The 24,425-nt window shown below is 30.4% G+C and overlaps 1 protein-coding gene across 1 annotated transcript in view; it reads left to right on the top strand.

Moving 5' to 3' along the window:
- LOC111622109 (carboxypeptidase D-like) overlaps positions 1-24,425 on the top strand; it is a 178,877-nt gene that overhangs the window by 59,147 nt on the left and 95,305 nt on the right. Inside the window, exons 8-11 of the mRNA XM_023364424.1 lie at positions 4,673-4,899; positions 12,198-12,364; positions 19,047-19,349; positions 22,922-23,183. Of these exons, the coding sequence (XP_023220192.1) occupies positions 4,673-4,899; positions 12,198-12,364; positions 19,047-19,349; positions 22,922-23,183 (959 nt within the window). The remainder of the gene's footprint in view (positions 1-4,672; positions 4,900-12,197; positions 12,365-19,046; positions 19,350-22,921; positions 23,184-24,425) is intronic.

The following is a 24,425-nucleotide window of genomic DNA, read 5'->3' as shown; positions in this document are numbered from 1 at the left end:
AAGTTCAGAAAAAAGATCCTGTTTTAAGGTCTTTTTGACGACTGTGGAAGGAAAAAATCCTAATTATTGAAGAAGAGAACTGGCCAGTTATAGGAGAAGGACGTGTGTTATCCCACCCAACAGTACTCATAAAGAAACAAGCCGAAAAAAGGGACAAAACCCCAGATATCCCTATTTCTATCTTATCTACCATTTTTTCTGTCTTCTTAATTCTATCCCTTTTTCTGTTATTAGTGTTAAGTAAGTGTTTAAGATTAGTTTTAAGGTTCCGGGTTATATTGTCGTGATCGGGATCTGTATTGTACACGTGCTTTGGATACAGCGAACTATTATTATCGCTGTAATTTCACCTGCTACTGTTTGTATCGTGAAGTTGGAATCCCCCGAAAGAGAATCTGTATAAAGACGCGAAATAGCTTAATTGGAAAATTATATCAATTTTTGTTACTTTATCCTGTCTGCCTTTGTGGTGAATTCTAATTTAGCACACTTTTACACCATAAACAAAAACATGTCGCGTTATTAACGCAAAGTGTCAAATATCGGTCCAAGGTCACACGCACCGGCGCCGACTGAGTACGAAAGTTGAGATCCGCATCTATATCCGTATCCGCGGATATACATTTTTAATGATCCGGCACATCACTAATTACTATACATCCAAAATTTGCTGAAATAAAAATTTTAAAAATGTTTTCAGACTTCTGTTTATCCTGGCAGGGTCTTGGAGTCACTCATTTTTCTGAAGTATCCTTACTTTTCAAGTCATTTTTTCACTTTTCTCACGTTTTTTGGTCATTTTCATATGCTTAATTAGGAAGATGTGGGACCAATCAAAAATGCTTTTAAAGCCAGACGATTTGCTGAATTGTCAAATTTTCTGAAAGAAAATACTTGGCCTGAGTAGGACTCAAAACTGCAACTTCTGCTCAGTGTTGTTAAGTTATAGGAAACAAAAATCCCTTTTACCTACAGGGTCCATACAGACCTGAAAAGTCAGGGAATAAGACTTTTTAGCAGAAAAAGTCATGGAGAATTAGGGAACCCGTAAATACCATGGAATCCATCTGTCACTCTTGCTCACTTTTGATCCAAACATGTCTTTAAATTTGGTTCTTATAGTGAGGTTTACAATAACTGGAGTGACCAAACAAATGAAAAATTTGTTGCATTTATATATCGTAAACTATAAATGATAGCCTCACAATTTAAATATTGTTGGATAGAAGTTTTAGGTCCGTATTTAAAATGGTTGGAAGTGTGCAACTGTGTGGAAAGGGGTAGCAGTTGTGTGTGAAAATGAAAATGGCAATGCAGTGCAGCGTTTGGGCAGTAAAACTTTGGATGGCAAAGAGATAGAACGTTGAAATCAGTGTCAATTTGTACAGAACAACAGAATCTATAATATTACTTAGCAATAATAACCTCTAAAATAGAATTTGTAAAGTTATAAGCCAATAGCTGTTCAAGATGAAGAAAATTTTCCTAATGTCAAAGAAATTGAAAAGGAAATACGAACAGTAATGTAAGAAACATATATCATTGGGAAAAAAAATTGAAAAGGAATAAGAAAAGCCCAAAATGACTAATGCCGAACCATGCAGATTGTATAAAGAGCATAAGAAAACCCAGCGTGTAAACTCCGACTGAATGTTTGGCATGCGCTGCCATCCAAACTGATAGATATTGACTTGGAATGTGATAACCAGAAAGACTTTATTTGTTTACACTTTATCCTTCTTCTAATAATACAAAGACTGATTCACACCTTAACAATTGCAATTGTGTCCTATACACAACCCTCCCAATTTTTTTGACCTGCACATCTAATTAGTTCTCCCTCTGGCAGAGTGTGCAATTTCTTCTATTTAAATTATTTTGAATTTTCTGCCTTCTTGCTTTAAGAAAATTTGATTTTTATAATGCAAATCTTTTTCTTATTTAAATAAAATTTACAAATTTAATTTAAATTAAATCAAGAACTTATTTATATGATGTAGAAATGACATAGCAATTACGTAATCGATTTTACACAAAGTTTTTTGTTTTTTGTAAGTGAATAAAGCATTTTTAATAAAGAATTTTATATAATTGTATACAAAATGAGTTTAAATAGGCTTGGCCGAATATTACATAATGGAAAGGGGAAATGCAAAGATGTTAATAAGTTAGTGAATAATGTCATAATTGGTCAGGGAATGTTGGAATAAAAGATGGACTTATCTGTATGGACCCTGCACATATGTAAAAAAAATCCTTTATGAACTTAAAAAAATTTCTCTCATTACAAATTCAGAAGCCAATGTTGAGTAAAGTTATATACTCATGCCATATTGTCATTATTAGCCTTAATCAAGTTTTTCAGAATTGTATTTCCTTCTACGGAGATAAAAAATGAGTATTCTAAGCATCCCTATGTTTTGGCTGTTTTCTAAAAAAATCCCTAAAATTTCTTTGCAGGTGAAAATGCCCTATGCCGAGGGATTAATTTATCAAGCTGACAATACTGCTGCTGCTTCTAAATTTAAATTAATATACAGTGAAATTCTGTTAATTGCCAGTTTTTTGTAGAGAGAAAAACGCTTTTTTGTTACTTCATATGTTGCTTTTTGTTCATTCAAAAAACTGGCATTTGGTATGCTGGCAAACCCTGTAAGCCGGTAGGTTCAGCTCTGCTTTGCTACACGAAAATTCAAATTTTCCTTTCTTTCTGACTTATGGAGAACTAATGATTTCTCAACTCTAAAACATTTACTAAAAATGAAGTAGAATTAGAATTAAAAAGGCTAAAAAAGCAAACCAGTTTTTTGTAGGGAGAAAAACACTTTTTGTTACTTCATATTTATCCCCAAATGCATTTCGCCACTGCACTGGCCTCTTCAGTAAGGCTTACACAATATAATTTAAATTGCCAGCTATGATAACAATCCATTAATAGTTTCTCACTCCGCGAATACAACTTATATACCTGACAAGATTTACCCAGCATTCCACTGATGGGGAGGAGAATGTGAAAGGGTGGAACAAACTTCTATGCGCACATTATACTAAGTTTGGCAGGAAGACCTTTCTTTGGCAGTATATGGCCTTCTATGGCAGGTTAAACCTTCCATCAACTGCTGCCCGGAATGGTGGGAAAATTCCCTTTTTTATTGGGACCTCTGCTCAATAGCATCTAAGGTACACACAGGATATGTAACGAGTGCACAGCAGGTAAACTGACTTATCTTCATATGACAGAGATAAGCTGATTTGAAAAAGGAATTTTAACTTCCCTTTTCTTTGAATATGTTGAAAGTTACATCCTTTTGGGTGAATAATAATCAAAGAAATAAATTATTTTGTTATAATATTTTATAACAATTAACCTATAAATTCCTAACGCTCACACTGAGGATACTTTGCAGGACGAGTAGCAGCTACTTCAATTTGAGCAAGTTGAGTGTGATTTGACAGACTCAACAGATGAGAGAATTGATTATTATTGGAATCAGTATTTTAACTTTGTTGACTCCCTTGGGAATACAAGATATCCCATTGTAGCCAAATTGGTGAAATCAGCATTGACCCTCTCATGGCAGTCATGAGGAACAGGGATTTTCAATTTCACATCAGGCACTTTCTCCTGATAGAGCATCAATGTCAGAAAGAATGCTTAATTCACTTTTGATTGTTAAGGAGGGACTAAACATGTATGACAAAGCCCATATCTTGTACTATTACGAAGGATCTACTGAAATTAACTGCTTCAGCATATAGAAATTATCAAGAACAATTGGAAAATGAAAAGAAGTTAAAAGAAGAGAAACAGAAAAAAGAGCAGAAGAGGAGGCACAGAAATGTTTTGAGGAACGTCAAAAGAAAGCTGTTCGTAACAAGGAAAAGATTATGGCATTGCAGCAGAGTTTAAAACAGAAAAAAGTAGAAGAAAGTGAAATACATGAGACAGGCCAAGTTTTGTTAGAAGCAGCAAACAAAAAAATGGAGAAGGCCATTAACTGGAGAACATGAATGAAATATGGGCAGCACATATCATGCTTGTTAGTGTTAAAAGTGTTCAAAAGCAAGAGGAAGCAAAAAAGAAGGAAGCTGAAAACATCCAGAAAAATCTTAATAAAAGAACATCATCTTTCATGACTGATTATTTACAGAAGCCAAAGACTTATTAAGTATTTATGGTTAACTGGAAATATTAAAATATATACAGAAAGTTTTAAAATGTATTTAACCATAACAGTAAAAAAAAACAACCTTTACTGCTATTTTGCTTAGTTTTCCTTCCGTGTTTTCACTTTGTTTTGTCACTTTTTGCTCACTTTTTGCTCACTTTTTCTGTATTTCAACTCACTTTTTTCACTTTTTCAGAGGGAAAATGGCACTCTGAGGCCTGCCCTGGTTTTATTTTTGTGTTATTTTAAAAACAACACAACAAAAACAATCTATATGAAAAGTTAAGATGAAAACATGGAATATATAGGCAAGTTTTATTATGTTTTGTTTTATATAAAATCACATAACAGCATATGTAAACAGCATAACATATATGTGTTATGCCATATGCATTGCATAAGCAAACCGAGTGAATAGTCTTAGTCTTGTATTTTTTCAAATATTTAAAATCTCTAAGCTGAATAATAAATATCTCATAATTATTTTTAAATATGTTTTTCAGAACTCCAAGATTCATACATCCAAACATTAGAATACATTTTAGAGAGTACCAGTTTCATTACCAAGATTTTTGATAAATATTGTAGAAATAAAGTATGTAATCAAGAATGCATTTCGTTTTTATACTTTTATCTGAAGATTTCATGGAAAATTATTCCATTGTCAAAATTCACAAATAATTATATTGCTTTGTTCATAATATTATCAGTATTTATCTTGCAAACATTTGTTTAACAATTAGTAGCACAGTAAGCAGCAGTTGTGGGTTTGAGTCCCACTCAGGGCCGATCTTTTCTTCCAGACTATTCTAAAATTTAAATTAAATTAACTAATTACTTAATTTATTATTATATTTAGCAAGAGTTGGCAGCTTTGGCAGCCAGCATCCTGCCACATTGCTAGGGATTATTTAGCCTTATAACCTGATTAAAAAAATTAGCTGCTTATTTGATACAGTAGAGCCTCGATTATCCGGCCCCCAATTAACGACACCTCGGTTAACTGACCGTCCTAGTCGGCAAATTTCAAATGTCCACTAGTGATGTGGCGCTACAATACTTGGCTATGTCTTGGCTACTTTAATATTATTTTTACATGTTTTAGCTGGCAACACTCATTCGACCATGAAAGGGAGCCAGTATTTAAACGAGGCTTAATTTTCTAATTTTTAATGATACAATAGTGACGATTATTATTTTAAACAATTTTTGTTAGGCTTAACATCAATGAAAATTCAACGCGAAGTAGATTAATAGCGATATACTAATATACTAATTACATGGGATATAATAATATACTACACTAATTACATGGGATATAATAATATACTACACTAATAATGGATTTTTTCATACTTTTCGGTTATCCGACTTTTCAATTATCCGACCAACTGCAGTCCCCAATTGAGTCGAATAATCGAGGCTCTACTGTATTTAAATAGTTAGTTCTATAATATTTCTGGAATTCCGAAATTTTTGGATTGTTTGTTATACCGTATTTTCACAGATTGACCATTGTGCTGCATGTAACCAAGAAAAACTAGCATGCCATAAATCCTGAGTTTACCAGCATGCCTGTTAAACTGTCTAAAAAATAAAATTAACAGATCTAACTAACAAAACTATTTGTTAAATAAATGTTAAAGAATACATTCTTACAGGGTACAACAAGAAATTCTTTATTGTGATATCATCACAATACCAGGCTGCAATTTTTAATTATATTTTTAATAATTTTTTAATTTAAAATCTATAAGCTCTCCACCTCAAATTAGTAGTGTCTTGCCCCTGTATATCATACTTTTCTGTTAGCAATAGAGTCATGCTGGTCATCTATCTAACACCTTTCAGGGGAAAATTTTTGAATTGAAATAATGTCACTTTTGGTTTGGACCAGAAGTTCTTATATAGTTAATTGGGGACTCCTGCCCCTAATCTTTCCATATCTGGTCATCTATCTAATTCCATTCTTGAGATTAAGGAATGACAGGGAATTTATAGGTCTACAATTTTTTCAAATTGCAGCCCAGTAAAATAATAACTTTGTAATGAAGAGAGTTTTTGTTTACAGGGCAATAAAACAATTAGTAGCTTATTGATTTTAGTAGTAGTAATATTAGTGTGGGCTGTGTTTACAGTCTATTCTGACTTTGAAACATAACACCTTTTTCTCAAATTTCACAAAGTGGATGTTAATAGATCTAAATTAAGATAATTTATAGTGAGTTTATGAAATTTGATATATTTATTTTTAGTATTTTAGATCAAGTTACAATAAAATAAACAGTAAAAATAATCACTTTTGGCATTCCATAAGTATTTTACAGCAATAGAAAGAAGACAAAATGCAGAAATTAAACATATAATTGTAGTTTTTGATGTAATGCTGACAGTTTTACAATTTTAGAATAAAAACTGACATCTATGAAATTCCATGCGACATAGCTCATTTATTTTTTTCACACTTTCTCTGGAGAGAATTATAACCTTACTTAAACTGATATGCAGGCATCAATGTTTTCTCTAAGCTGCGCAGCTGCGCGGTCGCGCACTGCTCAAATTGTTGCTGCGCACGAGAATTTATGTGCCACGCAGGCGAGCATGCACACCTATTTGAATTGTTGTTTACTTATTTCTCACTCTGTCTGCAACATGATTATTGCTGCGTATATTTCAATTAAATACATTAAGTCATTGACAAAAGATAATATTTCGTATAAAAGTATGTTTTAAAGTGAATTTTAATCTCTACTTTATAATTAATTATTTTAATTTTTATAGGAAAAAATAAGATTTTATATATATGCTCAGAAAAATTTTTTGCTCAGAGAAGTATATGTTCCGCTCATCTACAAAAAAAATTAGAGGGAACATTGCTTGTCACATATTTGCAATAGACGAGGGNGATATGTGGAAAAAATTTAACATTTTAAAGTATCTTGTGATTGAAACTTCTTAAAAATAAATTGTTTATTACATCAAAGTTAGTATATTCAAGCTGCACAATGAAGAATGTAATAGTGAGGATGAATACGTTGTATATCTTGAAAAATAATAATAAATTGACATGCTAAATGCTAAAATGAATGGGATACTACATATATATAATCTTTAATAATAATAATAATTTTTAACAGATTTAATAAGTGGTAATTATCCTTTTTTTGGTATAATATGTAAATATTAAACATTGGAAATTCATGACAACCAATTTCGCCAACATACTATAAAGGGGATATCTTAAGATTTAAATTTAAGTTTCTTCATGCATTATTAAAATTTTAAGACTTAAAAAAAATTTAGGTCTATTTATTTATTTTCAAGTACACTTTTGATAAATCTTATAATTATTTTAAACTGCTCAACACATTGGATATAAAATATTTACAGAATAAAACAGTATTAAATTACACTTTTATAATTTCAGCAAACTATTTTAATTCGCAAACATTTTCGACTTTATTTAAAGGCCATCCAGTTGCCTATTAAAAGATGTATAAAATTAAGAGATACAAATATAAGAAATAATTATATATAAATATATCACAAAAATAATATTAACTAATTTATATTGGTATTGCTTTTGTTTTTTCGTAAAAATGTTGTTAAACTTTTTCCATTCTTACTCATTCTGTAATTTATCACTGCCTGTCAAGTTGCTTTGTAGATTTCTAAAGCTTCTAGAGCCCTGATGGGTCAGTTTGCCAGGATTGTTTGATTTTGAACAATTTAGAATGTTGTTGATCTGAAACAGATCTTGTGTAAGATTGAAAATGTTTGTAGAATTTACATTAAATTATTTACTGGATTGTCAAGGCTTTGATTGGTGAAAATTGATAGAAAATACAACAAAGAATATGTCTAAACAAGAGTGCTTCATGCTTTTAGTTTTGGTTGCCTAATACCAAGAATACTGTGAAATTTTTTTTTTCTGTAATTATTCAGGATATATTTCTTGATAATTGAAGGTCAGACTATTTACAAAAATATCAAATTTTCGAATCTATCTTAATCCTTTTTAATAAACCTTTTTTTAAAAAAGGTTTATTAAAAAAGCTTCAGGCCCTCTGGTGGTAGTTATGAGTTATCCTTACTTAATTTGCATTAAAGTTTAAATGTTTAAGTAATTAAAGTCTGGCCTTCAATTATGAAGAAATATATCCTGAGTAATTACAGAAATTGTATCAATATGCAAATTAAGTAAGGATAACTCATAACTATCACCAGAGGGCCTGAAGCAGTTAAAAAATGAATAAGGACAATGTGGTGAGAAGAATTCTTCATGTTTTTAATGTAAAGTGTCAGAACCTATAANTTTAATATTTGAGAAGAATTTCTTGCATTTCTACTATTTCCTGTTATATTATTATGTAAGATTTTGCTTAAGAATGAATTATGGTAAATCTGATGTATATTTTTGACAATAAAATGAAAGCATTTAAATGAAAACGTAAACAACTGAGTTGATCAGATTAATATGCATATGTAGTAGATATTTTTTAATCTTCATGAAAAAAATTAACAATATTACTTGTTAAAGTTACTGTTGAATTTTAATAATATTTTTGAAGGTTTATTTACTTATATGACAAATCTGTGTTAATAATTTGACTAATTTTTTTTTTTTTTTTAAATCTTTATTTTGAATTAGTAGACAGTATCATTTTTGCCATAGCTTTTTTTTTAGAATAAGATGCCCTTTAGGAAATAATGACATTGATTCTGTTTAATAAAATATGAAAGACTTTTCTGGATATTACCATCATAATTATAAAATGGAACCAGATTAAAATGTGTGTTTAGTTTGTTGGGAAAAAGAAAGTCAGCATTTTAATTATATTTAATCTACTTAACTTTCACATCATCTAATGCAGTATCCACTAGCATTTTCATTATTCCTCCTCAAGTTTTTGAAGTATTTTTTTCAGTCTTGTCTAGGTTCCATTTCTCATTGCTCCTGCTCAAAATTTAATTTTAACTTTCTCTTCTATCAATATTGAATAAACTCCCAATTTTTCACATAGTTTTTTTTTTGTCCTCCTTGTTTCTCAGTTTATTGTAAAATGTAATGTTAACCTTAAATGCTATCGCGGTTTGTCGCACTTTTCAGAGTTTCATAAAAGCTTGGACTCCAAGAGTCAACATAATGTATTGAAACTATTCTTGTATTGGAGAGATGGGGGAAAAAAGAAGATACATTTATATATTTTTTAAATTACAAGGATGACTCTACATCAAAGACTTCAATGATTATACACTTTAGTCTTTGATACTAATAACAAAAATATATTTATTGTTTTTTAAGTTTCAGTCCCAATACCCCAATATTAACAGAAACAAAAGGATAATTTCCATATAATTTGTATAGAATATAATGTTATATAATTTCAGTTATCCTTAATGCATTAAGCATCCCAATAGAAAGGCATAAAATATCACACTGGGCCAGTACAGATTCTAATGTATAGTGTGTGTTGTGTTTTGTGCAACACACAACCCGGGTAAATTGCTGGGTATGTTGCTTATTTACAGCACATTGTGCTGTGTTAAATCATAACTTAGCAGTGAGTGTATAAAAATTTCATGCATGCATTCATACATACGAGGTATATGTGCTACATGATGCAGTATATATTTCTACTTGCTGTTAAAAATTTTAACACCATAGGACAGTACTATTTTTTATTTTTATATAAATTATTTTTTGGTATATGATGATGATTATTAATTTAATAGTTTTAACAAAATATGCTCTTAAATCAATACACTGTAAGAACAAATTTCTGAAAAAACTAGTTGGTCATATAATGCAAAATTTATTTTTCTTAATCTATTCTCAATTCTATAAATCTTCCATAATAATACTGAATCATTATAATAGTGATTAAAACAAAACACCAATAAAAAAATTTTTTTATGATAAAACAATATGATAAATTATTTGTAGTAGNCGCGGGAAAGTAGTTCGGCTGCCCGATGATGTTTTACGTAATTGTAGGAGTTTTTTACGGGTTTTTACGGATACCGTCGCAATTTTTTCGCAGTTTTATAGGAATCGTAATTATAGGGGGATCTACTGTACAATTACAGTAGAAACTCAATAATTCATCACTTGATAATTTGTCATAATTATGATTAGATAATTTGTCATTCTATAATTTATCACTTTGAAAAGGAGTTATTTATAGACATTTTTAGACAATCTTTTATTAACAGTGGTTGGGAAAGCTAAGAAATCAAGAGCTCAAAAAAATTTTAATAAAAAATTATTGCCTGTTGATTATTATGCCCAAAAAATGCATGGATGGATCAAAAAATTTTTACAGACTAGTTTTGTAATGTGTTTGTAGTTCAGATGAAATCATATCTTAAATCTAAAAATATATCAGAAAAAGTGCTTTTAATTATGGACAATGTCCCAGCTCATCCATTGAATGACTTAGAAGTTGATAAAAATATAAAATGCATTTTTTTTTCCCTTCTGACACAACCTCTCTGATTCATATGATGGATCAGGGAGTGATTGAAAATTTGAAGCATTGCTACTGGAAAATCTTTGTTCAACATTTTATTTCTTGTGATATGGGTACGAATTTGGACAAATTTTGGAAACAATACAACTATTAAATATGTAATTTTCAACATTGCTGGAGCATGGAATAATGTTCCAATGAAACATTGTCTCAAAGTTGGAAAAAAATTTGGTTATCAGATGCACTTCATGAAAGTAACAGCAATGAAAACAAACAATTGCTGGATGATGTTTCTCAAATGTGTAACAACACTTTTCAAATAGAACAGGGTGATGTAAATGGCTGGCTAAATGTGGATAGCTCAGATTTGGGATACAAAATTTTGAACAACAGTGAAATAATAGAATGAGTAACGAACAAGAACATAAACAATGAAGTAGATAAAGATGATGATGATGATGAAGATGACATATCCAATTCTCAACATTTTAGTTGCAAAGAAGTTGAAGAAATGTTATTGAAATGCATCAAATGGTATGAACAGCAAAATGAAGCAGAAATTCCAAACTTAATTGCAATGTGGCATATGCACAACTTAGCAGTCATGAAGGGACACAAAAAGATAATTCATAAAAGAAAAAAACACTGTAAGCTGAACAACACCTTAAATACTTTTTTCAGCACGACTTTGATTTATTTAAATGAATGTTTTTGACTTCTTTTCATAAGTCTGTATCAGGTTTAAGAAAAAGATTTGAACTTTAAGTTTAAATAAATGTTAGAACTACTGATGTTCTAACATTTTGAACAAGTTTGAATCTTCTTGTTAAACCTGATGCAGACTTATGAAAAGAAGTTGAAAATGTTTGTTTAAATAAATCATTCTTGCTAAAAAAAGTATTTAAGGTGTTGTTCAAGCAAAAAAATAGCTTAAAAAATTATGCAGTTTTTTAAAATGTAATACGTACACACTCTTAGCACCCAGTAAGGTATTTTTTTAAGTTATATTCTTAGCTTTGATAAAAATGTTTACCAAAAGTTTTTGTAAAAAATACATTATAAGTTTTATGTTAATTAAACTTATTATGTGTTATATTAATTAAAACTACAGAAGTATTTCAAAATGTGTTTTAACTATTGTTCCTAGAATTTTCTATAATTTGTCAATTTCTGTAATTCAACATTCCTTCAGTCCCAGATGTGAGAAATTATAGAATTTCTATTGTATTTATAATTTTTTGCCCTCTTTTTATTTTTAGACCAGTTCATTAACACCTAATCTCAAACTGAGGGTATAAACAGTAGTTTTGAGGAGTTTAGAGAAAATTATGTGAGAAAAAATTTCTGCAGAGTGCTTTTTTTCCATTTTCAAGTTGATACTATGGCAACCACCAGAAATGTTCTGTTCAAACTCATATATGTGTGGTATCTGAAGATAGGTTTTTGTATCTTTTGTAATACTTGAATTTTTTCATTGTTTAGATTTCATTGAAATAGTCTGAAATAAAATACTATTCAATATTATAATATTAATTTTGGACTATTGGTTTTTTAGGTTCATACAGGTGTTCATGGATTTGTTTTTAATGAATATGGTACTCCATTGTCAAATGCAACAATTCAAGTTGAAGGTATAAATCATGATGTGATTACTGCTCAGGATGGTGATTATTGGCGCCTCTTAGCACCTGGAACATATACTTTGAAAGCTAAACATTTTGGGTAAGTTATATTTAAATTTGATTTGAAAAGAACTATGTAAAGTTAAAAGTTGGTTAATGGGACTGGTTAATTTATAAAATACTTTTATAAGAAATATTTTAAAAAATAATCTTAAAACATTTACAAAAGTTAAATTCTCATTTAAGGATGATTTTTAGAGGTTAAGCATTTAAATTACACTACACAGTCAAAAGAAATAGATTTTATTCTGATACTTTTAAAAAAATACGTGCAAATAACATTTTGCCTAGATTACTTCAGTGGAAGTACAGGGTAATGTGACAGGAAAACAACAAAGTATAGCACAAAGCCAATCATTCTGATCACTTGCATTATCCATATGAGTGTAAAGACAACAAAGAGATTAATTATCTAGACATTACAGTAAAAAGACTAAATGAATGTTTTCAAATTCATAAGTTTGAAAATGTTTGCAATGGAAAATAAACAATATAGTTTAAGTCTTATTGCCCTATAACTACCAAAGAAAATTCAAATTGGAACTAAGAAAGATACTCATAAGAACAATATATAATGAAGATATAGAACAGGAAATTGAACACCTATACGAGAAGTATTTACCAGTGGATATCCAGTAATGCTGATAAGAAATTAGTATGATAAATATATGACCAATAGTTTGAGAATCTGGAGACATGAAACAAAACTTTTTGTAATTTTTACCCTATTCTAACTATTGCATTGAATCCCCTGAAATTGTTGGCAGTAAGGGGATCGATCATACCACCTAAGTTGATACATTGAACAAAATAAGGCAGGAACATAATCAAAGGGATAAAAACATAGATGCTTTGTCTAAATTTTATGTTCTTATTTAAGGAGACTGAAAAATCATGAAATTTTCCATATCTATCTGAAATTTAGAATTTACTTGAATTATTTAACATATTAAGAAATTTAATTAGAGAAATAAAACATAAAACTTTGTTACTTTTGAAATGAATAGAAAGAGGAAAGTAGAACTTCCTTTCTGTTTGTCAACTTCCTGTGGCAAGATCTGTTATCTCACATATTGATAATACATCTAGCGCAGTATGTTTCATCCCTCAGATCTTGTCACATGTGTAACAATTTAACACCCAATTGGAGGAGATTCGGGAATAAAATGGGTAAACATCCCGTTTTTGAGGCTCTCCTTGAAGTTCCCTTCATCTAGATGAGAGAGACTGGAGATGAGGAGAACTGATGAGGCCTCCCTCATCAGTTCTCCTCATCTCCAGTCTCTCTCATCTCTCATCAAGAGTCCCGTCTCGGTCTGCTAGAGTTTATTAGACATAGATATACTTTAATCTCTTTTGTATTTAACCTACACTATATTTTACTCATTAGACTTTTTGTTATCTGTTAACCTGGTTTTGATTTGGATTTGTTTTGATGCTGATCATCCTACCAATGGACCTATGATCCCTCCCCATTCGAACGTATATCTATAGATAGTTTATTTGCAAGTTAGGGTGTGAATTAATTTGAACCCTAACTGGTGTTACAAGCCTGATGTCAAAAGGATCTTACGATTCCGAAGACAAATAAAATATATAGCCATCCACCAACAACTTGAGCGGGCCCAACCATCCCAACTGTAATAGGTGAAAGAAATTATAGATTCTTCCCCGCAGATTCTCGCAATAGATATAAAATTAAAAACAAGTTAGAAGTTAAACAATATGTTTTTTTCCATATATGAAATGAATTTTTGAAAAATATAAAAGAATATTTAATAATTCATTAATTATGCTTGTACCATGTCAAATAAATAGATTATTGAAATTAATGATAGATGATTGGGAAAAAATGGAAAAACTTAAATTATTAGTAGTATTTGGTTGATCACATTATCAGCATTGGCGTAGCCAGAGTTTTGTTATGGGGGGCTTAGTAGAGGCCAACCTGACAAATAATTGAATTATTTCAAATTATTGTTCATTAAAATGAAATTTCCATAAGAATCGACAATAACTTAACACACATAAAATATGAAACTTCCTTTAATCATACATTCTCGTAACATTAATATCAAACTCTAGCAATGCCTTAAACAAAAATTAACCAACCAATTATTCTTTTTTACCATTCTTTAATATAGTTCACTGTCTTTAATCTGGATATAGACCAGGGATGGCCAACAGTTTTTTCCTCCGGGCTGAATTGGAAAGAAAACTTTTTCACTGCTCGAACCAGAGGTGGCCCTAGCAAGATTTTCAGGTGATGCGAGATCTTATTGTGGCATCACCCCGTAGAGAGACTATATTGTACATAGAGATTACAGATACACTTTTCACATTGCACACAGAAAGCTGTTGACCTTTTTTTTCCTCTCTCTTATTGGGGTCAGAATTTCTCAACTTTCCTACAACTTCACATTGTGAGGATATAAGGAATTATTGCGGATCCATTCAAGCAATTATTTGAAGTTAAGTCCAATATTCAGAGATTAATTGCGGGCTACATAAATTCATTAAGCAGGCCATATGTTGGCTATGCCTGATCTAGAGTTTCAGTGGGTACACTACACCCAATTAAATTAGCTTCAGCTTTTTATTTCTTTTTGCAAATTGGCTCAACACTTTTTTGGCTGTAATTTTCTGGGGAGGACACCAGGTTAACTGGGGGGGCCGTGCCCATCCATGCCCCTTCCTGGCTACGCCCATGATTATCAGTACAAGATAATGTGATCAACCAAAGTACTATTATATTGGAGAGATGAAGCATCCATTAGAAAAAAGATTGGCAGAACACTTGGCAGAGATACAGCTTAAAGACAAAAATTCACATGGTATCAGCACTGTGAGGAAAATATGTGTAATAGATAAAAATATTAAAATACTATATAAAGAAAATAACATTATAAAGTGGATAATCAAAGAACATTATACAATTACAGGGGTGCACAACCTGCGGCCCGCGGGCCACATAAGGCCCCCTATCAATGTTTATGCGGCCCGCGGACGGTACAGGCCAAATCCCTTCTTTCGAAGTTTCTAAGTTTAGAACTTTTTCCCTTTCACAAAGTCATTAGCACCCAACTGTTTTATGACTTTCCCTGAGGTGAGAAATGGGGGATTGTTCTATAAATAAGTCTATTTCTAGCTAACACTTTCTGGTTTAGATATCGAATATTTTAAAATGATGTTAGAACGTCATTTCCGATGTTATCGGGAAGTTTCTATTTTGGCGGAAAATCTTCAATTTTATGCTTCGGAAAACTTGCCTATTCGTCTAAATAGCGTCAAATAACAAAAATAAGTGAAAATAGCGCTGAAAAACCATGAAAATAACGATTTTTTAGCATTTGTTTACATTCTAGATTCTGATTGGTATAGTCGAATTTGAATCAATCTTTTCTGAAAAGACGCTTATTCGTCAACCTAATGTCATTCAAACTAGAAAAAAACTAACCAGAGTTCAAAAAGGAATGTACAAAAAGCTATAAAACCAATAATTTACAACAATATCTCTCCATAGACAAAGAATAGAAAAAAAATTTTTCACATCAAATTTATTATTATTAAGTTGGACCAAGAAAATTAATACTGTAGTTGGAATAGAGTCATTACGACTAAAAGGAAGCCATTTGCATTAAAATATTTTGGATTTAATAATTATTACAAACCGCGTCAAGCCATAAACTTGTCAACAAAGAGGGTTGTAAAATGATTCCGTGTAGCTAGAAAGCTGCGGTTTTTTTTGTTTGAAAGAAAACAGATATATTTAGGTTATTTAAGTAGTAAATTAATTGGAACTTTTTATTTACTTTTATTTTTACATTCTTTTTTTCGTAAATTTAAAATTAAATTATTATTTTTAATTTTTATTTTATTTGAAATTTAACAGTCGTAAACTGTGATATATTTATGACAGAAAACAAAAAACAAATTGATTCTAGCGCCAATTTGAAACGAGATATCGCAATTTTAATAATTATATTTAAAATATTCAGATTTTCCACTGCACTGTGTTAATCACTTTTGATTCATTTCTGAACACGGGGGTAAAACTGACGGGCCATAAATATAATTTAGGTAAGAATGGTAACCACATTTATGATGGATTAGTGTCCTGCACCTGGCATGTTGACGATCTGACTCACAAATTCTGAGAAATGGTGGAGACGCCCGGACAGGGGTCGAACGAATTAAGACCTGCCTGGCCACGTGTGCGTAATAGTCTTCTGTCCCTGCCTCTTTAGTCTTTGGTCAGAGTGGATACAGAACAAAGCACGTGGTAGTCTAGCTTGCCTTATCTCAAACATGATTTGTTGCGGGCCTCAGAATTTTCGGCACAATGAGACATTGTTTTGCAGAGTGAACAGTATGGCGCCGGGCATTAAACGCAAGGTCAATCGCGAGAATCATCAGTTTCAAGAAGTGGAAGTGTGGACTAACAAGTACTGTTTTGTGCAACAGAACAACAGCATTATTTGCCTTTTGTGCAATGGAACAATAGCAGTGCCAAAAGAATTCAACCTGAAGCGACATCATGAAAGCCAACACAAGGATTTCCTTCTGCAAGGTACGGAACGCAAACGGAAAATCGAATCGTTACGACGATCACTAATCAGCCAACAAAATGTGTTCAAGAAACAATCTGGAGAATTGGATATGGCTGTTGAAGCCAGCCTAGAAATATCTGCTTTAATAGCCAAGAATGGGAAACCTTTCACAGATGGCGATATGATAAAAAAGTGTCTTATCATCGTAAGTGAGATGTGTCCTGAGAAGACAGTGTTTTCAAACAATCAGTCTTAACCACATGACGATACAACAAAGAATCTCGCAAATTGCATCAGACATCGCATTAATCACTTGGAGGTTCGGCCCCCAGTCAATAAACTTAATCCTAATTTGGCCCTTCTTCAAAAAAGGTTGTGCATCCCTGCAATTAGTAGGTATAAAATTAATGTTAATTTAAATAATTATATTAGTAATTAATGCATGTTAGGATAGGATTACATTGAACATAAATACATCTTCATTCAATTGAATTGTTATATGGATAATGTCAGTTATCAGAATGATTGGCTTTGTGCTATACCTTCTTGTTTCCTGTCATACCACCCTGCACTCCCACTGAAAAGGCCTAGGCTAAGTAATCTAGGTGAAATGCATTTGGAGATAATTTTTTAAAAGTATCAGAATAAAAACGATAGCTTTCAATTTGATACTTTTGATTGCTGTATAGTGTAACTTAGATGCTTACCTCTAAAAATCAGCATTAAATGAGAAGTTAATTTTTGTAAATGTTTTAAGATTAGTTTTTAAAATATTTCTTATAAAAAATCTTTACAAAAAGTTTGAAAAGAACTATATTTTTTATGATTTATTCTAAATCTATATTTAAAAAAAATTAACAGTAATACAGGTAACCCCCGTATAACATGGCACTTCTATAGCACGGATTCACTGTAACACGGTTTGAGAATTGGGAACATCCCCCGTATAACACGGTGCTTTTATAGCACGAGTTCACTCTAACATGGTTCGGGAATTGGGTAAAACCCACGTACAACATAAAATGTAATAAAGGGTGCATTCTTTTATACCTCCACGAAACTCCACGAGAGCAATCTAATTGTTTTCGTGGCTACTTTGAATGCTCTTTCAACAAATAATCCGTTTAATGGATAAATTATACAATTTGGACCTGTTTTTGTCTCTAAAAGCTCATTTTAGAATTATAGATTCCTCCACACGATACTATTGATAGTGCGGGCGCTGCCATTTTTCTTTCACTGTCATTCCTAAATGCCTACAAACAGCAATCCACTCCCATTGCAGAGCGACCGCTATTAACAAACGCACCCACAAACTGTTACCAGTTGATGATGCTCATGCTGAGATCATCATATAAAATGAATAATCCTCTGGTAAAATATTTACTTAAATAATAAATAAGTATTTTACTTATGTAAAAAAAATGAATAATAAATCTGATTTAAATAAGGATTTAACAGCATGTTTTTTAATTTTTGGAACCTAACCCCCCTTTTTGCACTAGTTCTTTGTTTCATATAACATGGATTCGCAAAACACAGCAATTTTCTGGAATGTAACTCCCGTGTTATATGGGGTTACCTGTATTTACATACTTGAATTAGTTTTTTTTTTAATTTTTTAAGGGAATAACTTGAAGCAAAATATTTCTGATACTTTCATTACTATTATAAAGAAAAAATTCACAATATCACCTTGCCTAATATTCCAAACTATAAAATCCAGCTTGTTTTAGTCTTTAATATATATTAAAGGTTAAAACAAACTAGATATTTTAAAAACAAATATGAATTAACAGTAACAATAATTACAATAGTAAAATAAATTAAATTCAATACAAAACTAAACCTTACTCAAGAAGTCTGTGTATTTTGAGTAATGTTTGAGTTTTATATTTAATTTATTAAATATGATGGAGTTACTTAATAATATATACAGAGATTATTAATATGTTATGAAGAAATGTGAAGTATGATTTTGTTGTATTTCATAATAGGACAGATAGTAAAAGTGTTAAAGTTGAATTTATTATTAATTTTAAATGTTATATATATATTTTTTTTTATATAAAAATTAATTTTGTTTTACTTTCAGATGAGAAAATTTTTGCTAGTTAATTTTATAAATATATGAAATTATTTTGTAATTCCTCATAAAAAATTTGTTTTCAGATTTTCTTCTTGGGAGAAAAAAGTTACCATTATTAAAAATAAGGGAATCCAAGTGAATTTTACAATTGAAACCAATATTCCTTCTTGGTCAAAAAGTAATGACTTTGGAATAACCGAAAATATACAAGAAAAATATCTAGATAATGATGAATTGCATTCTGTTATGAGAACAATTGCAATGGATAATGAAGATATTGTGAGAAGTGTAATTAATAATGGATCTAATAATATAATTGTACACTGCCTTGTATTTTCTTCTCAGGTGTGTTTTAATATTTTGTTTGCAATCATGTTTTCTAAATTGTAATGTAATTGTAACCAATTTTTTGAATCAAGAATACTTGATTGTGTGCGTGTGTGTGTATGCATGTGTGCGTACACTTGAATGTTAGTGCATGTGCAAAAATATTTTTACTTTTTGATAACCATACTGTTAGAAATATAGATGTTATTATGTTTTTGCAATTTTTACAGTTATAGTTTTAAACATTAATTTTAAAAAATTATTATATAAACCTGAAAAAAATTTTCATACATTATTTCAAGAATGAAAATACTATTTAGATTTATTTTAATTTAATTATTTTATCATATGATCTTAATAACTGACAATTGAAAAAGCATTTGAAATTAGATGGCATGATGAAATAATTTATTTTTTTTGAGATGTTATCAATTGTCTTTATTAAAAAACTTCACTAATTCTTTGTATCATTACTAGTCATTTTTATTTCTAATGCAATAAACAGATTTTCTGGAATGATATTTTTTCTTCTGATTGAAAATAACTCTACTTTATTAATAATATATAATAGAAATGTGACTTGTAATTGCCTGGCCAATAAATTGATTGTGGTTGACTGGTCAGTCATAACTAACAAGGCCCATTAAAATGTGAAAAACATTTGTAATTTTCATGAGAATATTAATTTCATATTTTCCACAAAAAAGTTATTTACTTTAACTAGTACTACTACTACACTACTGATTAGTAGCACTGTGATTGCCCTTAGATTTCTGATTACAGCACAATGGAAAATGCATATGCTGATAGTGAACAAGAAATGCAAAGTAGAATATGCTCTTAGTTTAGATCAGAGGTTCCTAAACTTATTCAGCCTACCTCCTTTTCAGAAAAAAATTACTCGGGGCCTCCTTGGAAATCTTTTTTTTTTTAAGTGAGCAAACAGGAATATTTACAAGGAGAGCCTATGGCTTTGGGGTAACGGATTTTGATGATCTTTGGTTTAGAGGTAGTACACCATGTGAGTGTACTACCTGTAAAATTCAAAGGCTCATTAAAATCGCGATAAATTTTTTTAGCGTGGGAAAAAATTTTGAAAAAATTTGGAGACAAAAAACATTCCAAAAATTCAAAAAAAATTTTTTTTCTTTGAATTTTTGGAATGTTTTTTGTTCCCTTAAGGACCGCGTTTTATGTAACGCTATGTAACTTGCCCGAGTTTTCTCGGGTTATGGGCTTAAGTTATCTATATCTATAGTACTATATAAAGAGACAACGTATTTTTTGTTTGTGACCACTAACCATGAAAACTACTGAATCAATCGTTACCAAATTTTAACTGTAGCATCTTTATGACCCCCGGAATGTTTACCACTAATCAAACATGCAGATTTTTTATTAATTAAATAAAACTACAATGGATTTTTCATCTAGGGTTAAGGCTTTTATGTCCAACAGATGGCTTTACGAGTATGACGCCCTAAGTTTGCTTTTCTGTGAGGATAAACTTCTATTCTTCTATCTATCTATATAAATAAAAATGTAATGTTCGTTTGTTCCCACCAATTCCTTTGAAATTTTCACACAACACTGCATTCGAATACATACGTGTTTTTATATAATATTCGTGTCAAAATTCCCCCCACTGGGGGGAGATGAACAGGATTAAGGCTTACCATAAAGAACTCTGCTTCTATTTCTACTATTTTAGATGCGGTTTTTTGTGTTTTTGATTCCGTTTTAATACGGTATGTCAACAGAATATACACTAAAAAGGAATTTTTNACTCTCAAATTTCTTGTCGTGACGCAGATATATTCTTTCTTGATTCCTAGCTGTACATTTTTTTTTGGAATCTTGTAGACCCTTGCTTTTTCTTCTTTTTAATGTTATCTTTATCATTTCTTAAAATTTTATATAAATTCAGAGCTCTTTTCAGAACCATTCTTGACTCCTTTTGGTTCGCAATTTCTTTCATAATGCCTTTCATATTTGTTATTTGTAAACTTTGTGACTTTACTGGGATCATGTTTTGAAGCTTTTGTTGTGTTTTTTCATATCTTCTATTGTGCCTTTTTTGTATCCTAGAGCTTCGGATACTTGTACAATTCTGTTGATCTCATTTGCTCTATTTGCAACACTATCACAATATAGAAAGGCCCTTCTGATTAGAGCTTGGAATGCTGCCAGTTTATAATGATATGGATCATTTGGTTGTGAGGGCATGTAAAGTGGGCTTTGCGTTGGTTTGACGTAAACACTGGTGGATAAATGCCCTGTTTTGGTAAAGTCACAAAGTTTACATACAAGTAACCCCCATATAACACGGCACTTCTATAGCACAGATTCATTCTAACATGGTTCATGAATTGGGAACATTCCCCGTATAACACAGTGCTTTTATAGCTTGGGTTTACTCTAACACGGTTTGGAAATTGGGTAAAACCCTCGTACAACATAAAATGTAATAAAGGGTGCATTCTTTTATACCTCCACGTAACTCCACGAGAGCAATCTAATTGTTTTCGTGGCTACGTTGAATGCTCTTTCAACAAATAATCCGTTTAATGGATAAATTATACAATTTGGACCTGTTTTTGTCTCTAAAAGCTCATTTTAGAATTATAGATTCCTCCACACGATACTATTGATAGTGCGGGCGCTGCCATTTTTCTTTCACTGTCATTCCTAAATGCCTACAAACAGCAATCCACTCCCATTGCAGAGCGACCGCTATTAACAAACGCACCCACAAACTGTTACCAGTTGATGATGCTCATGCTGAGATCATCATATAAAATGAATAATCCTCTGGTAAAATATTTACTTAAATAATAAATAAGTATTTTACTTATGTAAAAAAAATGAATAATAAATCTGATTTAAATAAGGATTTAACAGCATGTTTTTTAATTTTTGGAACCTAACCCCCCTTTTTGCACTAGTTCTTTGTTTCATATAACATGGATTCGCAAAACACAGCAATTTTCTGGAATGTAACTCCCGTGTTATATGGGGTTACCTGTATTTACATACTTGAATTAGTTTTTTTTTTAATTTTTTAAGGGAATAACTTGAAGCAAAATATTTCTGATACTTTCATTACTATTATAAAGAAAAAATTCACAATATCACCTTGCCTAATATTCCAAACTATAAAATCCAGCTTGTTTTAGTCTTTAATATATATTAAAGGTTAAAACAAACTAGATATTTTAAAAACAAATATGAATTAACAGTAACAATAATTACAATAGTAAAATAAATTAAATTCAATACAAAACTAAACCTTACTCAAGAAGTCTGTGTATTTTGAGTAATGTTTGAGTTTTATATTTAATTTATTAAATATGATGGAGTTACTTAATAATATATACAGAGATTATTAAGTTATACAGAGATTATTAATATGTTATGAAGAAATGTGAAGTATGATTTTGTTGTATTTCATAATAGGACAGATAGTAAAAGTGTTAAAGTTGAATTTATTATTAATTTTAAATGTTATATATATATTTTTTTTTATATAAAAATTAATTTTGTTTTACTTTCAGATGAGAAAATTTTTGCTAGTTAATTTTATAAATATATGAAATTATTTTGTAATTCCTCATAAAAAATTTGTTTTCAGATTTTCTTCTTGGGAGAAAAAAGTTACCATTATTAAAAATAAGGGAATCCAAGTGAATTTTACAATTGAAACCAATATTCCTTCTTGGTCAAAAAGTAATGACTTTGGAATAACCGAAAATATACAAGAAAAATATCTAGATAATGATGAATTGCATTCTGTTATGAGAACAATTGCAATGGATAATGAAGATATTGTGAGAAGTGTAATTAATAATGGATCTAATAATATAATTGTACACTGCCTTGTATTTTCTTCTCAGGTGTGTTTTAATATTTTGTTTGCAATCATGTTTTCTAAATTGTAATGTAATTGTAACCAATTTTTTGAATCAAGAATACTTGATTGTGTGCGTGTGTGTGTATGCATGTGTGCGTACACTTGAATGTTAGTGCATGTGCAAAAATATTTTTACTTTTTGATAACCATACTGTTAGAAATATAGATGTTATTATGTTTTTGCAATTTTTACAGTTATAGTTTTAAACATTAATTTTAAAAAATTATTATATAAACCTGAAAAAAATTTTCATACATTATTTCAAGAATGAAAATACTATTTAGATTTATTTTAATTTAATTATTTTATCATATGATCTTAATAACTGACAATTGAAAAAGCATTTGAAATTAGATGGCATGATGAAATAATTTATTTTTTTTGAGATGTTATCAATTGTCTTTATTAAAAAACTTCACTAATTCTTTGTATCATTACTAGTCATTTTTATTTCTAATGCAATAAACAGATTTTCTGGAATGATATTTTTTCTTCTGATTGAAAATAACTCTACTTTATTAATAATATATAATAGAAATGTGACTTGTAATTGCCTGGCCAATAAATTGATTGTGGTTGACTGGTCAGTCATAACTAACAAGGCCCATTAAAATGTGAAAAACATTTGTAATTTTCATGAGAATATTAATTTCATATTTTCCACAAAAAAGTTATTTACTTTAACTAGTACTACTACTACACTACTGATTAGTAGCACTGTGATTGCCCTTAGATTTCTGATTACAGCACAATGGAAAATGCATATGCTGATAGTGAACAAGAAATGCAAAGTAGAATATGCTCTTAGTTTAGATCAGAGGTTCCTAAACTTATTCAGCCTACCTCCTTTTCAGAAAAAAATTACTCGGGGCCTCCTTGGAAATCTTTTTTTTTTTAAGTGAGCAAACAGGAATATTTACAAGGAGAGCCTATGGCTTTGGGGTAACGGATTTTGATGATCTTTGGTTTAGAGGTAGTACACCATGTGAGTGTACTACCTGTAAAATACTAAAGTGCAATACTCAAATATAATCAAGAAAATCAAACTTAAAGTTTTTTAGCACTTTATATATAAATTATACGTACTTTTACTTGAGCGTCCTGTGGCAGAGTGGTAACGAGTCCGATTCATAAGCTTGAGTTCTCGGGTTCGATTCTCGCGTATAATTTTTTTTTTTAATTCATAAATACTTATAATGTATTTATTTATTTACTCATTCATTT

The sequence above is a fragment of the Centruroides sculpturatus genome, unplaced genomic scaffold (assembly GCF_000671375.1).
Source record: "Centruroides sculpturatus isolate CEXI.00-Female unplaced genomic scaffold, Cexi_2.0 scaffold308, whole genome shotgun sequence".
Lineage (NCBI taxonomy): Eukaryota > Metazoa > Arthropoda > Arachnida > Scorpiones > Buthidae > Centruroides > Centruroides sculpturatus.
The sequence above is the reverse complement of the archived record's forward strand: the minus strand, read 5'-3'. Positions and strand labels throughout refer to the sequence as shown.